The sequence below is a fragment of the Carettochelys insculpta genome, chromosome 11, assembly GCF_033958435.1.
Source record: "Carettochelys insculpta isolate YL-2023 chromosome 11, ASM3395843v1, whole genome shotgun sequence".
In the NCBI taxonomy this organism is placed as follows: Eukaryota; Metazoa; Chordata; order Testudines; family Carettochelyidae; genus Carettochelys; species Carettochelys insculpta.
In genome coordinates, this window is record NC_134147.1 from 19,445,003 (window position 1) to 19,467,664 (window position 22,662).

The following is a 22,662-nucleotide window of genomic DNA, read 5'->3' on the forward strand; positions in this document are numbered from 1 at the left end:
CAGTGTCGGCACATACAGCTCCCAGCTTGCTGGGGCCCTGGTCTCATCTAGATCTGTGCACCACCTGGCTTGCTGGGGACCCCAACCTCAGTCAGGGACTGTGCAGCACCTGACACAAGGGCCCTGACCTAAGTCAGTATCTCAAGTATCTCTCATAGTACAAACAGCATCAATTTGGACGCTGACCTATCCTTTCCTCCGTACAGGTGGAGCAGATGGGCCTGCATTTGGACAGCAACCTGCCATTTCTAGGGCTGCTAATCCAGCCCGAGTTCCCCCATGGTGGGAGGTAAAAGGGGAGGTGGAATTCCCATCTGCGGGATAATTGCAGTAGGTGAGGGGCGCTGCCATAGGAAGTCAGCCAGCTCAGCCCTTCAATTTAGGCTCCAGATCCCAACTACTCCGCTGCATGATGGTGAAAGATACCCAAGATGGGTGTATGACTCATACTTTTATTGCACAGCCTTGATCAAGTACTAATTAGGAAGAGCCAAGAAAGTGGGATGCGAGGCGGGGGAGGGGCTGCTGGGGCTGGAGTGGGATGGATGATTTGAAGCTGAAAGGATCTCTGAAGCTGTCTCATCAAAAAGGCCGTCGCAGCCAGCAAGTGACCCTCCCCAAAGGGGGCAGCTGCAGTCAAGGAGCGTAGGAATGAGTGCAACAAGGAGCTAAAACCACGCAAGAGCCATGACCTGTGCAGCATCCACCTGAACATCTCAGCTGGGGTCTGTAGGGCACTCACACCAAGGTGAAAGAGGGCCTCAATCTCATTGGCGGGCTGCACAGCACCTGGCACAACAGAAGCCCCAGTCTCAGGTTCTGGGCAGTGCCTGATACGAAAGAGGGGCCTGATCTCAGGCAGGGTCTGTGCAGCACCCAGCCCAGGGTGGGGGGCCCTGTTCTTCATCAGGCTCTGGGCACCCCCGGTGGTCTAAGCTGAGATCCTCCAATTGCTCCCATCCCACCAATAAGAAACCTGATCTGTTAGCAGGGTGGTTCTACAGAGCATGAGTCCCCCAGCAGCTCCTAAACTGAGGGTTGAACCGATGAGTGGTTCCCGTCAATTCTAAGCCATTTGCTTGGCAGCTGTTCAAAAGCCACTCACTCCCAGCAAAGCCTCAGAAAAGAGGGGATGGCAGCTCACTGCAGCGAAAACCTGACTGTGCAATACAGCCCGACGGCTACGATCAAGACAGGGACAAACAGGCTCTGCTGGGGCATTGTACAGATCTCATGTTCCCAGCTCCCTGGCAAGGACGCCCCGTTTGGACACAAGTCAGGGAGGGGTATGTGTGCAAGGACTGCTGGGTTCCATTCCCCGCTCTGTGGCGGGAGTGAAGTCGAGTGGATGAGAGAAGAAGGGAGCTCAACACCAGGACACTTGGGTTCTGTTTCGGGGAGTGGGGTCTAAGGGATTAGTTCAAAGAGGGGATGGAATGGACATTTAAATCCTGCAGCCCTAGCCCCAGCTCTGTAAGGGGAGCCAGGCTTGGGATTAGAGCAGGGGGCTCCAGTGTTGGGGGAGAGCTCCTGGACTGTACTTACATCACTGCCGCCACCCCCAAGCCCAGTCTCTCTTTGTCATGTGGTTCTGCACATCTCGTACCCAATGCATAACCATGATAGGCCATTTGCAGGCTGTGGACGGACAGCTAATACAAATAGACTCGAGAGGAACGTTAACATGCAGCGTGTGCTTTCCGAGCCGGGCTGGAATCTGTGATCAGTGAGACTGCTCTGTAGCAGTGGGGAAAAAAAACCGCGCTTTTGAGATAACAGTCATTAATATTCTTACAGGCCAGATAGCTGCCCAGCCAGAGGATGGTGGGGGGGAAGGAGGAGACAAGCATGTGAAGGTGAGTTCTCTAGGCTGGGCTTTCAGGGCAAACATCGTCCATCAAAGCTCTTTATTGATTTTAATTAACTATAGGCGGTTCTCCGTGTACTACAGAGTGGAGCCAGGGGAAACCGAGGCACGGAGAGTCAGGGATTTGCTCAACATCCTCAACATGAGAGGCTCATGCCCTGCATCTCAGGGACTCAGTTCTGAGCTGCTGGCTTAAAGCAGCATGTTGTAGTTGCCCGGTTTTTGACAAATTCAGGTTTCAGGCTTCTCGAGGTCAGAGCAAAGGACTGAGGCCAAGGATCATCATGTTCTGTTTGCAAAGTGTCTGTCATGAGAGGGGGCCTGCAATATAAATAATAATGCAATATCTGCAACATCACTGCAATATAAATAATAATGGGCCTTTATGGCCTTAAAATCTGTGCCCCACACAGCTGGGCTGGAGGAGTGGCCCACATCACCAGGGCACAGGAGGGAGCAGCAGCCTTCCTTCCCTCGCTTTACACGGAGCACAGCACCAGGCAAAGGCAACCACTGACCCTCAAACTACTGAAGGTCAAAGCAGCATTTTAACCCCACAGCCAGCCCTCATCTCCCCAGCCCTCTGTGTCTCCCAGCCAGTTCCACCTTGCAATTGATCTCTGCCTCAGAGAAGCAGGCAGCGAGCAGCCCCACTGCACTAACCAGAGAAAACAATTGGCTAGCAAGGCTGGGGGGAGATAAATATTTAAAGACGTAGTTTGATGAGTGACAGGGCCAGGAACCACTTGCCCCGAGCCCTGATTCACGCCAGCTGTCAGCACAAGGCTGTATCCAGGGACGAGTTTCCAGTGCTGATAGCCAAGCATTAATGCCAGAGGCCAAGGCGCTGGGAAGCCCTCAGTGGGAAGGCAGGAAGCAGATCTGGTCCCCCCATGGTCAGGAAGGAGGAAGGCAGACTAGCCTGGGGCAGAGACAGGCCTCAGGCTGGCCAGGGGAGAGGAGAACTGGTCTGGTGGGAGGAGCCTGAGCCAGCAGGGCTTATTTAGCTGTCTGGGCAAAGGCTGAGAGGGGATCCTCCTGTGTCTGTATGAATGGATGGCAGGAGCCCTGCGGAGGACTACTGAAGCCAAGGGACTGCATTGGCCCAAGAACAAATGGAGGTACACTGGGAAGGAACTGAGGCTGCAGATGATATCTACCCATCAGATGAGGGAGTTCAGGAGAGGCCTCCACATAGGAGCAATGGTGGAAGCAGCTGGGACCGAGCTAGCTCAAAGACAGAGGTGGATAAACTGGAGATTAAACGGTGGAGCAGCCTGTGGCAGTAAGGACTGGACACACAGTGAGGAGGCCTCACAAACTAGCTCTGTGATTGGCTCCCAGCCATGAGCTCTGCTCACCAGGAAGCAGATGCTGCAACGGGTGCAGGGAAATGCAGGGAGGGATGGCAGCAAGAGGTGTAGAGGGCACCTGAGCAAATCCCCACCTTTCCCAGTCACAGAGACCACATGCATCACTGCATCCGGGCGGCGCTCCTCAGGGAGCCAGATGCCGCAAGGGAGGACCAAACAGGGAGCGTGGAGCAGGACGATGCTGGCGTCAGAGCAGAGGAGGCGGGGGAAGGAAGGGGAGCTGGGGGCAGGAGCACGGAGGAGTCTGTAAGTAAGTAGTAAGTAAGGCTGTTAGGGAGGTTAATGGAGAGGGATTTGCACGCAGTGAGTCCAGGAGTGTTTTTAAAAGCAAACAGTCTCAGTCCTGAGAAAGACGCTCGTGCAAAGTACATAGAGAATGACAAGCCTAGTTCGCACAAGCGGCTCAGCAGTGACAGGACCGGCAAATCCGGTTAATCCCTTGCTCTCTATAGCACTTCTACTCAGTAACTCTCACAGCAATTTACAAAGGAGAGCAGCAGCACGATCCCCAGTCTGCAGCTGGGGGACACCGAGGCACAGAGCAGGGCAGTGACTTATCCATGGTCATCCAGTCTGGGACTAGAGCCAGGTCTCCTGAGTCCCAGTCCAGTGCTCTGTGAAAGTGTGTGCATATGTAAGCCAGGCAGGCAGGGCACCAGAGGCAGGTCCATGCTCAGCTCTACCACTGACCTCTGTCATTCCCCGGCTACCTCTTGTGTAGTGAGATGTTCAGCTCTTCAGGGCAGAGGCTTTTTCTTACTGAATAGCTGCCTGGGACCACAAATCTCAGGAAGGGCTTGTGAAGCACCTGGCACACACTGGGGGCCCTCATCTTGGTCAGGCTCTGTGTAACATCTGCCGCAATAGGACCTGGGCACCCTGACCCCAAGCCACTCTCTGCTTTAACCACAAGGCACTTCCCCACACCACGGCATAAGAAATCACTATCGCCATAGGCCCAGAAAAATGAACCTCTGCAAAAGCACGGCCACAGGATCCAGGATCATTCTGATTTGCTAAGGACAAGTTAGGGAAGTGCAGCGTTCCAAGGCTGCTGGTCCCCTCCAAAGATACAGCAGGGGCACACAAATTGCAAAGCATTGCAGGCCTATTGTTCCCAGAACACCAAAGCCAAAAAGCGAGTGTGCACAGCCCTCGGTGTGGTAAATCAATTGCCATGCATGCTTAGCTGGAGCGACACTACAAGCCCACAAAGTATATTCAGTGTGAGCCAGCGTAAAACTATATTTAAATGTGCTGATCTCATATTCCATGCATTCCCCAGCACACAATTGCCCAGTCGTGAAATCCAAGAGCACATAAACCAAGCTCTGGCATACACGATTAGCGAGGGATGCGTGCATGGAGAAGGGATTTGCTTCTAGTTGTGCTACGTACTTTGCTCGCATTTTTTTTTTTTTTTGCAAAAGAGCCTTTGCCTGGCAATCTAGCCCCAAGTGGCCAATCCTGGGGCCAATGAACAGCATACATCAGTGGGTGCACGGTGACCCAGCAGCTTTGGGCCCTTGGCCCGGTTTGCACTTTGGGGTGCATGCAGGAAGCTGAAGACAAAAGTCCCATTGTTTTATTCACAAAGCCAGAGAGCCACTTAAACTGATTTTATGCAATAAAGAGAAAAATAAAAGCTGTCTATTAAACTCAATACCAGAGCCTGACTTAAGCAATCAGTCTGGCACTTTATAATGTCTCTTTCAATGCAACCCAGTGAGTTTCTGAATCAGGAATCGCTCCAAGGAGGCAGGCAGGGAGAGTCTAGACAAAGGAGGATGCTAGCAAGCTGGGTTAACAGTGGCTGCTGGGCATGAGCATGGGCTAGTTAATCAAGAATCAGTCACTCCCAGAGAGGAAATGGCTCTGGGGAACTCCTCAGTGGATGGCCTGGCTTGGGTGAGCAATGACTTATCTGCATGAGCAATAGCAGCAGCTCTTAGCTCATGCATAAGACACTGTGTTAGGACTCAGGACCGCTCAGAAAGCAGCACAGTGCTGCTATCCCACTGTACAGATGGGAAAACTGAGTCAGAGGGAAGTTAAGGATTTTTACAGTTATTCAGGCCCGTGGTGTAATTCACTGGGCTGGAAAATCACCCAAGGCCATAGAGGAAGTCTGTGGCAGAGCAGTGACCTGAACCCATGTCCCAGGCTACTGTACTAACCCAGGTCAGCCTTCCTCTGCCCTCCTTCTGCTTCTCAGAAATCTTCTCCCCTGGGCAAACACTCACAAAATATGATCTAACTGCTCTCCCACTGGCTTTGCCACCAGTGGGTACATCTCCATCTGCTGTCTCTTTTCTTCTGGTAAGGGTTCAGCTATGCTGTGGTATAGTGGGGCGGGGTAACTACGGCTCACATAGACAGACCAGAGCTGGATCGAGTACAAGTTGAACCTCTCTCATTTGGCACCCTTTGGACCTGATCTGACCGGACGAGAGAATTTGCCAGATGACAGAAGGTCAATATTGTCTAACGCATTACCAACACTTGCACGGCTTCCTGGGCTCCTAGAAAACACTTAGGGGTAAATTACAGCTAAATGACAGCGCAGAACACAGAGAGCCAGGACTGGTGGCTGAAAACAAACTTTATGGGACCACAGGAAACTTGGCCACACCCGTGATAAGTAGTCGTCCGGCGAACTAAAATTATGCCAGATTACGGAGTTTGCTGGCTGAGAGAGTTCCAGATTAAAGAGGGTCAACCTGTATCACAGCAGGGATGCATCAGCAGCATGGACTTCCGCGTAGGCTGGGCTGGCCACCTGAGCCCCACAGTGATTGCTCAGGTACTAGCCAATGCTAAGCCCTATGCTGAGGTTTTCCAGCACCAATACCCAAGATAGTTAGGTCACAATGAGCTCAGGTATATCTACACAAGGGGCAGTCATGCCCTGTGAGTGCCGCGGAGCCGCTCCCCTTGACTGTCAGCTCTTTGGGGAGGGGAGCATCTTTTTGTTCTGCCTGTGCAGCACCTAGCACAACAGCGTCTTGGTCCATGACTGGGGCTCCTCCCACCACCCAACTAACAAAGTCACCTCTGTGTCTGCTCCATATTATGCATCCACCTCCCTCAGTCCTCCCATCTGTAGCCCTGGCATCTGCCTTTTCCAAGGGGTCCCAAGGCTTCATTAGCGATGTAAAAAGGGAAGGCTGATAGAAACACAATAGCAGAGGCTCTCTCTGTGCAACACCAGGATTACTACTTACTGTAGAGAGTACAGGTAAGTTCCTTTGCCCTAGTTACTGCCTCTTTATTCTGTGTCTGTATAATGCCTAGCACAATGGGCTGGTCTATGAGCAGGGCTCCTGGTGGTACCCTACCATTAATCAATAACAGTGATGCACAAGGCCAAGCCAAGACCCCAGCTACGCCTCTAACCACTTTGCGACTCTTCCTCTCACTTCCATGCTGTCCTACCAAATCCTGCTGATGAAATCTGCAACTCATGAAGCAACCGGCAAGGAGACTGAATCTGCCCCAAGGTCTGTACAGCTGCCCCTGCTGCCGCTTGCTCTAAAGCCAGGAGTCTGGAGTGTTGCTGTGGCACTGGAGCTTCAGGAAAGTTTTTAACCAAAAACTATTTTTTTTTTTTTTTTTTGCAGGGGGGAAAAATGCAGTTGCAAGAACCCCACAACATCCCACAATCTCACGCTGCTTTCCCAGAGCTGTTGAGGCAGGAAAACAAGCAAGAAAGTCATTCTGGGGGAAAAAAAGCCACATTTTTGGCTTGAAATTACTTTTTGGTTCAAAATGTCTTTTACTATGAAACCCCCTTCACAGCAGTTGGGAAAGCAGCACGATCACAATCGACATATCAGGAAGGCAGCTGAAACTTCTCGTTTCAGTTTTTTTTTTTTTTGTTTAAATAATTTTCTAACTTTTCTGTTTACTGAATGTTCAGGTGGGACACCAAAAAATTTGTTTTTTCCAATGCTTCAGATGTCCCAAAAACCTCCTAAAAATCCACCCTTCACCCTGGCCTCTAGCCAGGCTGGATCCTCCCTCAAAGTAGTGCTGTCTCCCCATCTACAAGTTCCCCAAAGCCATGAAGTTGGCTCTGCCCAGCACCGTCCCTGCATCTCTGTCAACTGATTTCCCCGAGGGATGGCAAACAGCAGAGAGCGACAGAGCTGAAGTGACAGATAAAACGATTTACACTGACACTTCAGCACTGCAATATCTGCCTGGAGTTTGTCTCCAGCTCTTCGCAGTCCCAGAGCCATTGTATTAGAAGGCAGTGATTCATAACAGAAGGGACTTCGTACTGGCTCAATCCATCCATAGAGAGCTAGAATGAGGAAGGGCCATAACCTGCTTAACAGAACCAGGGCAAGACTAGGGGAGTTGCTGTTCAGCCTAATTCCGTCGCCAGGCAACCAGAGAAAAGGCAATTGATCTATCTATGGTACATTTATGGGTCCCCCTCTCCCACCTCAGAGCCTTTAATGCCGGGATCTTCAATCTGCAGGTTATGACCCAAATCTGGGTCACCAGAACACATCAAACGATCACAGGGCTGGCTGGGCTCAGCTTCCGCTGACGGACACTGCGACCTATGGGATCGCTGCTCAGTTTCATCCCTCTGGCACGATACGGGGCCAGCGGGGCCACCTTTGAGTGAACAGCCCTGCAATCCTACAGGCCAGATTGCAAAGCCAAACCCACAAACTTGGCCTGGCTAGAACCTGTCATCCCATCAGAGGGGTGGCAGGGCCGAACCGGAGCACGACTGCTGGGAAGGCAGCGCTAACACCCAGAGCAGTAAGCCCAGTGTAGCCAACCTCATGCCACAAGAACCAAGAGGAGCACTTGATGTCATGGCCTCTTGACAAGTACAGTCCGGACACCTGTAAGCCTAGGAACCTCCAAAGCCAGTTGACAAGACACTCCCTGGTACGTACTAGTAAATCTCAGCTGGCCTGACCTGTTTAACACACCTTGCACACCGTTGCCATGGTATTTATCCAAACGGCATCTCATAATACCCTGGCCCCAAAAGTCATTGTGGGTACACACACAGGGTGTACACTAAGAGTTATGTGCTGGAAATGTGTTGGGCAAGCAGGGCCCAGACTGCCCTAGACAAGGGAAAGTGTATTTGCTTGTCTGACAAGCCTGGTTGTCGGGCAGAGACAAGGAAGGACCATTTACAGAAGGTAAATAAAGGCATCAAGCAGGGGAGAAGACAGCTTAGCAAGGGGTGAGCAAAGCCAGGGGTGGACCCCCACCCCCCGGGGAGAGGCATGGTATTTCAGAAGGGGGAAGCAGCACAATTGGCTGCTGGGTTTCAGGCACATCCATCTCATTAAGAACACTGAAATAGGTCCCTGGTTTTCTGTGTGTGTATTCACATTTATAGACTGATTAGTAAAGCTATTATGTTCTACAGACTGCTTCTCTTACATGTGCCAAAAGCTTTTTTTTTTTTCCTATGAACATAACCGAAATTTCCCTTGGTTTGGACGCCATTAGACAGGTGGCGGGGGCTGCTAATTGCAGGGATGAAAAGTGGGGCCAAACGTAAAAAGTTTGCTCCCCCCAGCGTAGCATCTACACCCCAGCCAGAGAGACAGAAGCCGAGCCTGGGCTCCCTTGACATGGACCACATTTCAACGGGTCAGTGGATTATAAAAGAAGTGGGAGAATGCCCCTATTTTATCTTTCACCTAGAGAGACTCTAACACACTTTGTCTCTAATACATTTTTCCCCAACAAGACAAAGAACCCACTCAGCCTGAGCTCAATGAGAGTTCGAGCTGAAAAACTGGGCAGCTCTGCTGGAGAAAAAACAGGAGAGAAAAACTTCTAAAAAAAAGGTCTCTAGTTTGTACAGTGAGCCCAGCACTTCGAGGAGTTTCTTACGTGGGTTTGTTTGTCGCCATTCCTTGCTCTTTAGGCATTGTACTCTACGTATTAAAGCCGGCTCCTTTTGAGAATAAACTTGTTTTACTCGTATTGCAAACCAGCTCAGTGCTTGGATGGATGTGGAGGGTTTGTGAACCTCTGTCTGGCAAAATGTAGCAGCAGCTGGCTTCTGTGGAGCAGCAGCAGACTGATAAGGTTTTGAGGGTGCTGCAGTGCAGGGGTCTGAGCACTGCAGGGAAAGACGGCTTTGTGGCACTGGGGACTGCACTGCGTAGCCCACAATGCCAGGTTGCTAGTGGGCGATACCTTATAACATGTGTCCTCCTTCAAAACAAAAAAGCAGTCATGTACCACTTTAAAGGCTAACAAAATAATGTATCAGGTGATGAGCTTTCATGGGATCAGACCCACTTCTTCAGATCTACAGCCCTACCAGAACAGACTCCATACAGAAAGCACAGATGTGCAAAAATTGTTATCATGGTTGACAAATCAGAAAAATTGTTATCAAGGCTGGCAAATCAGAAGAGCAGAGGGGCGTGGGGATGGGGAAGTTAAGAGTTAAGTCAGACATTAAAGTATGTAAAAGAGTCCTTATAAGGGGTCAGGTAATTGCTGTCCCTGTTCAAAGCATGTGTTAATGTGCCAAATTTGAATATGAATGTTAGTTCAGAACATTCTCTCCTGAAGACAGTAACAGAGAAAGCCCTGCTAGTCTATATACTATCAAAACAAAAAAGCAGTCCAGTAGCACTTGAAAGACTAACAAAATAATTTATTAGGTGGTGAACTTTCATGGGACAGACCCACTTCTTCAGATCGTAGCCAGACCAGAACAGACTCAATATTTAAGGCATGGAGAACCAAAAATAGTAATCAAGGCTGACAAATCAGAAAAATTATTGTCAAGGTGAGCAAATCAGAGAGCAGGGGGGCAGAAGGAGCAGGGGGAAGTCAAGAATTAGATAAAGCGAAGTAAAAAAGTATGTTCATGTATGTAAAAAAGTATGTTCATGAGGAATGATGGGGCAAGGCTGGTCTTCTGTCACTTACCACCAGGTCTTCAGGGAAGGGTGCAAGTGTACTAGGCTGAGTAGTTCTTTATCATAGAAATGTTACAAGGAGTCCTAGAATTGTATTGTCTTGCAATCCTGTGTTCCAGCACATCTGTTATTTCATTTACTTTAATAAGGGTTTCAGTGATTTAGTATTGTCCTCAGCTGAAGTGTCCTTGCCATGTAACCCATGAGTTCTCTTCTGAGGCAGAGCTCCCTGTGTTCCCTCACTCTGTAGCCTGAAGTGGGACAAGAACCTCAATATCTTCTGGTGAGAGGCAGCCAGCGGCAAGCCACAGTCCCTAGCCCATAAATCTAGGTCAACAACTGTGAGGTGAGCTTTGGGTTGGCCGAGCTCTGCAGAGTTTGCTGGCATGGCAGCCAGGCCTCCGTGTCAGGGAGCTGGCACACCATTGGCACCAGGAGAGCTCTCACTTGCCGAGGCAGAGAGGTAACATGGCGGCTCACAGCTCTGGGAAGCCCAGCAGAGTGTCACGGTCTCTGCTGCTCCCCAAGCATTCAACGTCCTGTCTTCCCCATCCCCGCTCCTGCCCCACAGCCTGGGCCCCTTGGTGCACGCCTCCCCCACAACTAGGCAACTCCCATCATCCCACCCACCCTGGACCTGAGCTCCACACTTACCACTACACTCCCGGCTCCTGCTCCAGCCCCACCATATTACCCCAGAACCCCAAGTTCTTCCCAGGCTTTTACCCTATGCACCCTACGTGGTGGGGTCCATTTGATTTTTGACAGCTGGCAGCTCCCCTGGGCTCTAGATCCTTCTCTCGGCTCCCTCCCAATTTCTTCCCCAGACCATGCAACTCCTTCTCCACCTTATTACCTGGCTCCCTGCACTTGCCCTCCAGGCCCCTAAATCCTCCCTGCACTCATACTCTCTGCCTCCCTATGGGCCGGGGTTTTTGAGGGGGGGTGTCTCATTTTGCTGCCCCTCCCTACTATTGCCAGCAGGGAGCACCCCTCTCACTGTAGCATCTGGAATCTTAGCCAGAGCCTTCCCTCACACAGTGACGCCCTGCACAGTCTCAGGGTCACAACAAGCCATCACAGTTTACAGGTGGGCCCTGAATCCAAACCGGCTGAGGGAAACCCCCCAATCCCCGCATCCCCAGTGCTATTATCCCCAGTGTCCAGACAGGGACACAGGACACAGACACAATGACTTGCCCAAAGCCTTATAGGAAGCCTGTGAAAGAGCAGGGCCTTGACAAGGTCTCCCAAGGTTGCCGGGCTTATTAATTCCCAACATGCAAAGCAGTGCGGTCCACACCGACTGGGTAAATTAACTCAGGACTCCTGGCCTCTGATGTGGGTAAGTTTCTTCCCCAGTACCTCAGTTTCCCTGCACCTTTATCTGTTTAGCCTCTGAACTCTTTCAGGCAAGGACTGTCTCTCTCTTGGCATCTGTGCAGTAAATAGCATATGGGGGAGGGGAACCTCACTGAATATGGGTGCCTTGAAGCCTGGCCCAGAGATTTAGCTACAAGGCCAACGTGTCTCTGCAGAGGCTAAACCGCTAGTGGGGTCTACAGAAAACAGGCCAGTTCTAGGTGCTCAGATACTCATTTCGGAGCCAAACATTAGCAACCCAATTCTAAAAATACTGTCCCTGGGTTCTGTAAGATGAGTGGCCATAATCACGTCTCTCTTCATTATTATCTCAACTACACAGAGCAACTAGCAATCAGAACACAGGGGAACAGGAGCCAAGACTCCTGGGTTCTATTTGCACATTTGCCACCGCTTTGCTGTACAGCCTTGGGGTAGTTATCTTCCCTGTCCATGCGTCACATTTTCCATCTATGAAAGAACAGCCAGCCCCACGTTCCTAGACCGAGGAGCTGGGATGCTTTGTTAAGATCCTCACTGTTCTCTGAGATCAAACTATGATGACATCAGAGGGTCCTCAGGCCAGATCCCCAGCTGGTATAAATCAGCCATCATGCCGTTAGAATCAGCGGACCCAGCTTCCCAGCTGCTGTAAACTGGCCATCGCTCTATTGTCACCCACAGAGCTGGGTCAGCGTACACCAGCCAAGGATGTTCCCTGCCCTGTCCTGTCGAATGAACTGGAACCTTTCAGATTTTCAATCAAGGAGCCATGTGTACCTAGCTCTGTGCTGCAAGCGTCCAGGGGAGCAGTGTCCTGGCAAGAACACTCCATTCCATGCAGGAAAAGCGTGGACCAGGCCCCTCTCCCCAGAAGCAGTGACTTACAAAGGAGGACACTGTGCTCCCCCCAGCCCCCCCACCATCCCGGAAACAACCCTCACATCCACACACGCCCCCGTTAGTACAGACGAGCCGCCAGCTCAAATGCATTTCTCTTGCTGCTGTGCAATGCTGATCAGGCAATTACTCATGGCTAATGATGATTATCAGGTCGCACAGAATTTAATGGACAGGTATTATATTCCTGCTTGTGACTTTACATATGAATTAACCACATATGGGTTTCATGAGGCACAGAAGCAGGATTTATGAAGCACTGACAAAGCCCCTTGTTAGTTAAGACTTTTATTCTCCTAATAAACAGGTTGATTTATCGGGGAGGAAATTAATAAGCAGCACTTTGGAAAGCTGAGACATCAGCGCCCTCTGCTGCCCAGCTGCAGGCTGGGCGAGAGAACACATCAATGAAGAATCATCTGGGTCAGTCTTGGATGGGCTGTGTCTGTCTGCCAGGGTAGGGAGTCAAGTGCGACTGGCGGCCCCACTGTGCTGCACAGACAGAGTCTCAATACAGAGTTACGCCAAGATAACCTGAGAGGTGATTTCACACCAAGTCCATGATGTCGACACATTGTTGCACGTGGTGTCCTTTCATCAATTTCAACCCAGCTTATATCAATTTGATCCCATGCGGTTAATTTGCAGGCACCAACTAAAACGATTAAGTCATTTTAAGCGTATACAAATATCTACAGGATGGCACAGACTTCACGAACCCCATTCCACAATGGATTTCAGTCGCCGATGTACATTCTATAGAGAGCAACCCCCAAATCTGGCAAATCAGACAAAGGGAAGGATGGGAAAGATGGGGCTCTCCTCCCAGCTCTGCCATTGGCCTTGAGTAACCCTTTTCCCTCCCACTGTGTCCAGCTCCCCATGTGCCCCTCTATTCAGAGTGTGAGCTCTGTAGGGCAGGGGCTGTCTCTCCCTGCATTGTGCGGCTCTGTTCAGACCAGGGCCCTAATTTTGGTCAGGATCTTTGCAGAGCCGAGCATGACGGAAGTCCCAGTCTTATTCTAGGAGGCTCTAAACCTGAGAGCGTGAATCTCTATTTCTTGTTAAACACATTTACTCAGACCAAAAACATCCAAAAGTAAGGTACAAATAAACACAACAGTTGCTTTCTTTCATGTGGTGTCATTCAAATAGCCAGGGGTTATTTGAATTTTAAGCAGCTTGGAGCAAGAACCTGGCGCTTTGGGACTCCCAGAAGCTACGATAATAAACATATTAGTAGAGGCCAAGTTTTTGTCTTATAGCTAGAAGTGGTTTAAATGATTTTTCTGCCGCTCAGAATTCCATCTTGCCATCAGTTTTCTCCAAATGTGCTGTCACAGCCTCTGCTACTTCATTACAGCCTCCGCGTTCCCATTTCCAGCCAAGAGGCCAAGGTTCCATTTTAGAAATGGCTCTGGTAGTCCCCAAAGCACTCAGCCACCGTAATTTCTCACTCCTTGCAATCCAAGAGAGTGCTTCTGCTCCCCAGCCACCTGCTCATTCACCCTCAGCCGCTCTGAACTTGGCTTGGCTACTGTCCTTCAAACAGCTGTCCTTCCTGTGCCTGGAAACAGACACCTCCTCACATCCTTCCCTAAGCCTCCTACCATGGGCATATGGCCGGCTTCTCACCCTGACTATGTCACCTCCTGCAGCACCCCAGGTTTTGCTACAAACATGAACCCCCACCATTAGTGCCAAAGTGAGTCCGAGGGAAATTTTCTCAACAAAACATAATTTCAACCAGAAACACTCTTAGGTAAAAAACTAAAAACTCCACAAACTAACAATTTTAGGGGAAAAAACTCATTTGCAACCTCCCCATTCAACTGTGAGTCTGTACAGCACCCAGAAGAACAGGAGCCTCCTGATTTCAAGCAGGGCCTGTAGCCACCCAGTACAAAACAGCCATCCAATGACTTTGAACCTGCAGGGCTCACTACAGCAAACGGGGATATTTCTGTTCCCCACCACATAACACAAGACCCAGAGCGTGGTCGCTGCAAAGGGGTGTGTGGCCAACTCTGAAATGATCAAGGGAAATACTTTGTTACCTATCACATTATTAGCCAGCAGAACTCTCTGCCACTGGATGCTGTTGAAATCAAAACCTTAGCAAGATCCAAAGGGGTGCTGGATGTTTACATGACTAACCAAAATGGCCAGAGCCAGAACAGGTGATTTATAGATTATAAAGCCAGGAGGGCCCACTGCAATTATCTAGTCTGACCTCCAGCACAACGCATACCCCGCAGGCCAGCCCTGAATTAATTCGTCATTGAACCAGAGCAGATCTTTTAGTAAAACATTCAATCTGGATTTAAAACACAGACAGTGATGGAGAACATATCACTCCCCTTGGGAAGTTGCTCCAGTGCTTAATCACCCTCTTTGGTACAAATCTGTGCTTTGCTTTCCAGGTAAAATTTGTCTCATTTTGTCTTCCAGCCATTGCATCTTATTGGATCTTTGTGTGCTCAGCTGATGAGATGTTTACCATCAAATTTCTGTTCCCCATGTAGGCTCCTATAGACTATAACCAGCTTACATCTTAACCTTCAGTAAGCTAAACAGACACAGCTCCTGGAATCTCACACTATATGGATTTGTTTCCAATCCCTTAATCATTCTTGGAGCTATAATCTGAACCTTCTCCAACCTAGTAACATCACCTGGATTTGTGGAACCCAAAGTCGGACAGTTTTCCAGTACTAGTCACATAAGCGCCCGAGGCCAAGGTAACAACCTCCTTACAAAGATTCTGGATGGGAGTTAAGCCCTCACGATTCAAGGCTTAGGCTGATCTTTAGTAGGGGTTAGGATCAGGCATCCAGGGAAAGTCGATTACGCAACATCTGCCCACCGCAGGGCCTCACAACTTCCTCTGAAGCATCTGGTACTGGCCACTGTCAGATGTGGGATACAGGGATGGATGGACCAGGCTTGTAACTCTGATGGTGCAGACAGTTGTCAGAAAGCAGCCAACTCCAAGCAGAGCCCTTTCCCCAGCAGCACCCACCATGATGAACGCAAGCAGGGAACATATGGCTAGAGCTTATCTGCCAGCAGCTTGAGAGGTGTGTGCTGACTGGGTTGACAGGCTCCTTAGCTGGATGTCAGAGATAAATGGCACCAGAGCCATCTCTCGGGGGGACTCTGGGATCAGATTCAATTGCTTACAGAATGGAGAGTTTGCGCTGAGGGAACAGGGCACTAGGGAAGGCTCCATCATTCAGATTTAGCACACGCCAGTTCCGAGACCACAGGGAGAGAAGGTGAATCAGCATCTGACAGGGTCTCATCTTTCAGTGATGTCATTTGAGTAAAGCATCTCACACATACACACCCCATCTCATTGTTCGCAGAGTTCCTGGTCACAGAATGCTTCCTAGAAAAGGAAGGAGAGACAGTGCCTTTCCCTCTGGGGCCACCCACTTCAAGCTGGCCTATGAGTGTCAGGTTCTGGTGATGGGAAATGAGAGGCAGGAGCCCAAGGCAGGGGAGTGGCAAGGAACAGACACGGAATCTGTCATCTCAGGTCCATGATTACACCTGCCAGCTCTCACAGTTCTTTTGAGAGGCTCCTGGTACTTGACATTTCTCTCAAAAGCCCTGCTCCTGGAGTCACGGAATGATGCATGAGTCTCAGCTTCCACTTGAAAGGAACAAAGAGAGGGTCAAGCCAAAAAGCTGGAAAACTTGGTCTCAAGTGTGACTGCTACAGCAATACCTGCCCCAGACTGCAGAGATCCTGAGCCAAGCACACTGAGGAGGGGGAGCTGCCCCTAGCACAACCACTGCCTGCATCTGCAGCGAGCCTGAGCCAACCACTCTCAGAAGACAGCACTGCCCTGAGGAACTGACAATGACACTCGCCTGAGTCTGCCGACAGGCTGGGACACAAGAAGAGATGTTTCACTAGTGTGTAAGCCTGAAGATGCTGCACTGGACGGCCTCCCCCACACCCTACTTAGCCATTGTACAACAGAGGAGTATTCAGCTGTATCATGGAATCCAAACAGCCCCCAACCTGCCCACCCTTGAGTTTGGTTCAGCCCATTTCCTGATAGGTGGCAGGGCTGGTGCCCTACAGCCATCCAAAGCTCGGGCAGGGTTAGCTCACCGAGCTCCATTTCCAGCAACATTCTGACTCCCACCCCAAACCAAGCCCACAGATGGACAGCAGCAAAAATGGGGACAGTGCGCCATGAAACCTGCCTCCCCCCAGTTCAATCAGACACACCCCAGCTTGGCTTCACTAACGGGGCAGGGGAGTTTTGCTCTGGACAAAGGCCTAAAAAAAAAAAATATCAGATAAATCCACAGCAGCCAACCAGCTCCAAGCCCCAGCCACCTCACAGAGATGACTCACTACGCAGCATGGTGAAACGCAGCCCGGGGAAACAAGTGGCAACAGATCCAGCCACCCCGCACAGCCAACCAAAATCCTAAACATGCACCATGATCTTTAGGCTGGCAAACAACCAACCCTATAGAGCAGCTGGAAAAGGGCTAGACCCTACACACACAGCAGGTTCTTTAGGGGGACGATCAACAGACTCTACAACACAACTGGGATGAGGTTATTCCTACACAACTAATGGGTTCTGGGGGGACAACAGAAGTGGCTGTGCAGAAATGGCACAGGTTGCATGCTCTCTGAGCAGGCGGGAGCCCTGCACTTTAGAACTGGCACCCAGCCAGTAGCTCTTGGGGGCTGCCCAGCACCTACACCACAGAACCCGCTCTCCCTACTCAGGGCACAGCCTGACTGGCAGCTGGTGCTCCTGCCAGTCCCAGAGGTGGATTGGGAGGATGTTTTCTCCCAACCAAACCTCTTCCTCCATATATTCACCGTGGGGTATGAGCCTCCTGTGCCAGGAAGCACTTACCCTCAGCCAGCAACATGCAGAGCGGGGGAGCTGCAGGTAACAGATCAGCACAGGTCCTGGTCAGCAGAGGGGATCTGTGATCCACTCACCAGCATTGACAATTGCGTCGACCTCCAGTCTGGTGATATCCTGGCGCACAAGTGAGATCTTCTCATTCAGGTGATTGTCCTTGGGGAACTTGACCTCCTCAGGCTGCTTCAGTCGGGCATCTAGAAACAAGGGGCCATGGTTAGGGGTTTCTCTGCCCCATTGGAGAAGAGTCCAGCCATACCCTCCTTCACAGAACTGGGAATGTGGAACAGAAAGGGCAGGGCAGTGCCAGGCCCCATACCATTTTAGGGATGAGTCACAGAATACTACAACTGGAAGGGACCGCAAGAGGTCATCAAATCCAGTTTCTTGCCCTCCTGGCAGGACCAAGCCCCATCTATATCCCTGTTAGATATTTACCTAGTCTGTTCCTAAATATCTCCAATGCTGGCAGGTATTGAACTAGGAGGGAGAGCTGACCCAAAATCAGGGAGCCCTCCGCCCCACTATTCACAGTGGGATTTGGGTTTGAACATTCAGGGGGCTGTACTGGAAGACCACTGCAGTACCCCTCAATCCGCCCCCAGTCCCCTGCTATCCCACACCCAGGAGCCCTTACAACAGCTCTATCAGTGCCCCTCAACCCTGACCTGCAATGAAAATCTACCACCCGCTAAAAAAGGGGTTTTAAAACCCCCAGACTCACTTTTAGCCATTTTTTTCCAGGTATCGACGTCCTTCAGTGCGATAAAGTCCTTGGTGAAGTAATGCTCCCGTCTTTGCTTCTGATTCAGACCTTTCAGGTATGCTGCAGAAGAGGGACAAGGCCCACCGAAGTGTTACTAGGGTAACGAGAATCAGGTGCCCCTATAATCGCCCCCAGCATTTCTGAAGCACTTCTCATACAGCTCAGGATTGCACACCCCCAGGGAGCAAAACCCGGAGGCAAACACCCCCCCCCCAGATTTTTTTTTTTTTGCCTTTGTATTGTGATGATTGAACTCCCCAGACCGTGCCCAGCGTGTGTGAGGAAGTCGGGGTGGGAGGGGGGCCATTATTGCTGCCCATTCTCCCACTGTATCAGGTAAGGTGACATGGGCCCCTGCCTCCGGAGCTCTACCCCCGATCTGCCCCCCACACCCAGTCAAAACTGTCCCCCTGTCATGTCTGCCCTCCTTTTCCGCACCCCCCATTTACTCTAGCCCAGCCCAGCCTCACTTTCTGGGCTCTTCTCACCATGCTCCCTGGCCTATCTGGAGAGGGAGTCCCCGCCCTTTTCAGGCCTGGGGGGGCAGTTCTAGGGGGCGCTTCCCCTTCCCACTGCCTAACCCCCTCGCTGCCAGGGAGGGAGGGAGAAGAGCCGCTCACCTCCCTCAGATATCCCCCCTCTCTGAGGCTTCAGGGTTCTGAGGGGCACTTCCAACAGCCACCTGGATTGGCCCTGGAGGTGGGCAAGTGGGGCAGGCAGCCAATCAGAGGGGGTTGCCCCAGACAGGGTGGTCTGTCCTGCCCCCAGCCCAGCTGAAATTCTGCCACAGCAACAAAAGTGCGGGAGCAGAGCCTGTGCAGCTGTTTGAGGGAGGGTTCTTGCCTGAGGTGGCCCTGCAGAGGAGGATGGACCCAAGCGCTGGTGTGACACACTCTGAGCCTGAGCCCCTCAAAGTGGCACAATCCTGCCTGCCCTGCTGGGGGAGTATCATGCCACAGCTTGCTGGCAGAACCCCGACACTGGGGCCTTCTGCCCTGCACCAGGGAGGGGAAATCAGCCCCTGCAGCAAGTGCCCTGGGGCAGGTCTAGGACTGCCACCTTTGTAATGCAACCCCACCCCACCCCCAAAAAAAAGAAACCAGCTGACCACCCCCCACAAGAAATCCTTCCACAACCCACCCTCCCCCTGCCCTGGATACAGCCACTTTCACTACACAGGAGATTTGCATTACGCTTGCAAGAGCTATCCCAGTATGTTGCAACCGTAAAGCAATCTTTAGATTCACATTAAAATAAACCCAGCAGATGACATTTTTCTGGCACCAGGCAAAGGCGAATCCATAAAAACCTGGCCAGGATGGTCAAATACGGGCCAGGTGGTAACTCTAGGGGGATCCCCAATGTCCCTCTCACAGTCACTTTCACCGGGCTTGGGCCTAGCTCTGCCCCAATGGCTTGGGCTCCAGGAGAAAGCCAGGTGGGTGGGGGGAACCTCTCACCTGTGCAATGTAGGAGGGCAGACTACCCCAGCTACCCTTCCAGCCCCAGGATCCATGGAGCTATGATAGATAGCCCTGAACCCTTATCAAACCAGCCGACCAAGGGTCCCACCACAGCTCAGATATTAAGTAAAGGTGATTTTCTGAGATTACAATTCCAACAGAGCTGGGAAACCAACCAAGGATTCCTGCCACCTGGCTCTCCTTACAGTCTCCACTACCCTCCAGCGTGCAAACACAGTTTTCTCAGGGGAATTCAAACAAGGCTTTTCTGCACCACCTGAATGCAGCCAGCCGCCAACTTTGGAAAAGCATTGACCTGGTCTCCTCAAGAGTCTGGGGCACTCAGGGGTGAAAATACCTAAATTTTCTTACTGGCACTGTCCTGTTACAACCTGGGTCCCTGCCAGATCTTTAAGTAGCTTCCTGCTGGTTTTTGCCTCAGCTCAGTGGGTTCCTCCTGGAGCTGTAAGCCAGGGCACACAAGCTTACTTTCACCACTAACTGGCACTCTCTTACATAAGGCCATTAGAAAAGTCTCCATTCTCCACCACTTCCTGCATAGCACAGGCCAGAGAAGTTCACCCAGCTTCCCTGCGCTGAGCCCATCCAGTCTTGTGTTTGACTAAAGCATCTGGCCTGCGGGGATTTGGAGACATCAGAAGATGGAGAACCCATCATTCCTGCTGGGAACCGTTCCTACTGTTAATCACCTGCACTGTTAATTGAAATGTCTCTCTCTCTCTCTCACACACACACACACACACACACACACACACACACGCACGCCTATAATAAGGTCACCTTCCTGAGAAGCTGCCCAGACTGAGCTCCCCAGGCTTCTGATTCTCAGGCACCTTCTGCCACCCTCAGGTCACTTCTGTGGCTCTTTTCTGCAGCCTCTCCACATTTTCATCATTGATTGTGAAATGTGGCCCCCGCAACAAGATGTTCCCTTCCAGCAGGGGTCTTGCTGGTGCTGTATTCAGAGCTAAACTCATGACTCTGCTCCGGCTCACTCCCTCCCTCTTCTGACAGGACACATAAGGATCACACCGGTCCTTTGTACCCTAGTGTGGGAGTTTGAGCTGAATTGTCTGTCCATTATGACCCCCAATTCCTATTCTGAGTCGCCACTTCCCAGGATACTCTCCTCGCACAGGGAAGGGCATCCCTAAGTGCTTCTCTACCACATGCTCTCATGTTTGGCTGTGTAAAGCACGCTTTGTTAGAAGGGCCCAGCTTACCTATCTATCTGGATTGCTGGAGGACTCTCCTCATCACCCTGCTTCAAACATCTCTGAGTCATCCCTGTATTTGAGCTGTGGTGATTTTATATTTACTTCCAAAGCATTGGTGGAAACATTAACTAGCATCAGGCCTAGTACTTATCCTTACAGAACTTCCCTATGGATACCCTGGAAGGCAGATGCCACCCTACACGCCTCTGTGTGGCCAGGTACAGCACTACAGACACACCCTGCCTTAATTTCCCCAACCAGGAAGCTTAGCAAGGCTTTTTGAAGGTCTCATTCATTCACACAAAACACAAGAACATCACCTGCGTTCCCTGTAAGCCGAGCGCTTGTACAGCCGCCCAGAAGAGATTCAAATGCCGCCCAGATGATTAGCAGAGCGCCCACAGCCGGCAGCATGTGTTTCTACCAGTGGTGCGCCTCTGCACATGCCTCAATGCATATAACAAAATTTATTCCACACACAGGTGGACAAAAATTAGAAGGAATGCTAAGCCTCATCCAGGCTTCTTAGCAAGGACACAGACTCCATCTGTGTTTATCAGTCCCGGGCCCTGTAGCCAAGTGGCACTCAGGTATGATTTTTGCCTGGAGCCAGAGCTCTCCAGCTGACTGCAGCTTTTCTCCTGGATCTCCTGTAGCTATCCAGGCTCCTCCTTAAACTCCTGTTCCTGGAAGTTCTCCCGTCCTGGACCACTGCAGCTGCTGCCTTTGAGAACCTACTCAATGGGGATTCACCACTGACATCTACTTTTTGAGATCTGTTAACCTGTTCTTAATCCAGGTAATGTGCTCTACTGGCATGATATAGTGTTGTCTTACAGAAGTCTAGGTGTATTGCATCTACGCGGTAACCTTCATCAAACAATCTCCTCAAAGAGAGAATTCAGATTTGTTTGACAAAGCCTATTTCCCATCAAACCATGCTGATGGACTTAATTATAGGCCCGTTAGTTCTAGATCAGCTGAATCCTGTATCAGTTCTTCCATTATTTTGCCTGGGTCTGATGTCAGGCTAACCAGCCTACAGTCACCTGAATCATCCCACTTGCCCGTTTCGAAGGCTGGCATAACGTCTGCACTTTGCCAGTCTTCTGAAATTCCACCCTCCCCCGCTTTCAAGATTTATTAAAAATGACCATCACGCAAGCCAGAGATTTCCTCAGACAGCTCCTTTAGGACTCTTGAGATTTAGGGGGCCCTACGCAGTACTATTAAATGGGTGCTCCTATGCTTGATGGCAGCCCTCGGGGTGTGGGTGACGATGAATTTTTAGACATGTAATTTTACAATCTTCATCGAGGCACTAGTGAAATACTCTTAAAACACATTTTTAATGAAAGTCCTGTCCACGAACACAGGAAATTCACACAACAAAAAAGCAGTCTTGTAGCACTTTAACAGAATGGAGCCAATTTCCATATCTGTTCACACAGGGGAAGGTTTACGACAGCGTTTCTCCCTTCAACCTTCCTTGCTCCTTGCCTCATGCAAGGAGCACAGAGGTCGACTTTGACCCCTGAGAATGTCATTTTGTGTGTGCACAAAATCAAACCCTGGAAGATCGACCCTGAGTGGGTCAATCTTCCATGGTAGCATAGATTAGCCTAAGGTACTTAAACTCCCTATATTCCTGGACTCTGCCAGAAATGCATTTTTCCTTAAAGCTTTCATCTCTCCTTATCAGTTCTCTGGATTTTCTAGCTTCTAATTTAGCTCAATTGCTGTCTATTACCCCTCTCTTGCATTTGTTTTATATTACTTTCTTTTTAATGTCTAACTGCTGCCTTCACTTTGCCCCTGAGCCTCACTGGGCTTTTGGCCAAAACTGTCATTTCTCTTGAT

The 22,662-nt window shown here is 50.6% G+C and overlaps 1 protein-coding gene across 2 annotated transcripts in view; it reads right to left on the minus strand.

Annotated features, from left to right (window-relative positions):
- Positions 1-22,662, minus strand: part of MACROD1 (mono-ADP ribosylhydrolase 1) — a 215,355-nt gene that overhangs the window by 191,043 nt on the left and 1,650 nt on the right. For both annotated transcript variants that reach the window (XM_075005194.1, XM_075005195.1), the window contains exons 2-3: positions 18,060-18,161; positions 17,413-17,532 (exon numbers count right to left, since the gene is read on the minus strand). In XM_075005194.1, coding sequence (XP_074861295.1) covers positions 17,413-17,532; positions 18,060-18,161 — 222 coding nt within the window. The remainder of the gene's footprint in view (positions 1-17,412; positions 17,533-18,059; positions 18,162-22,662) is intronic.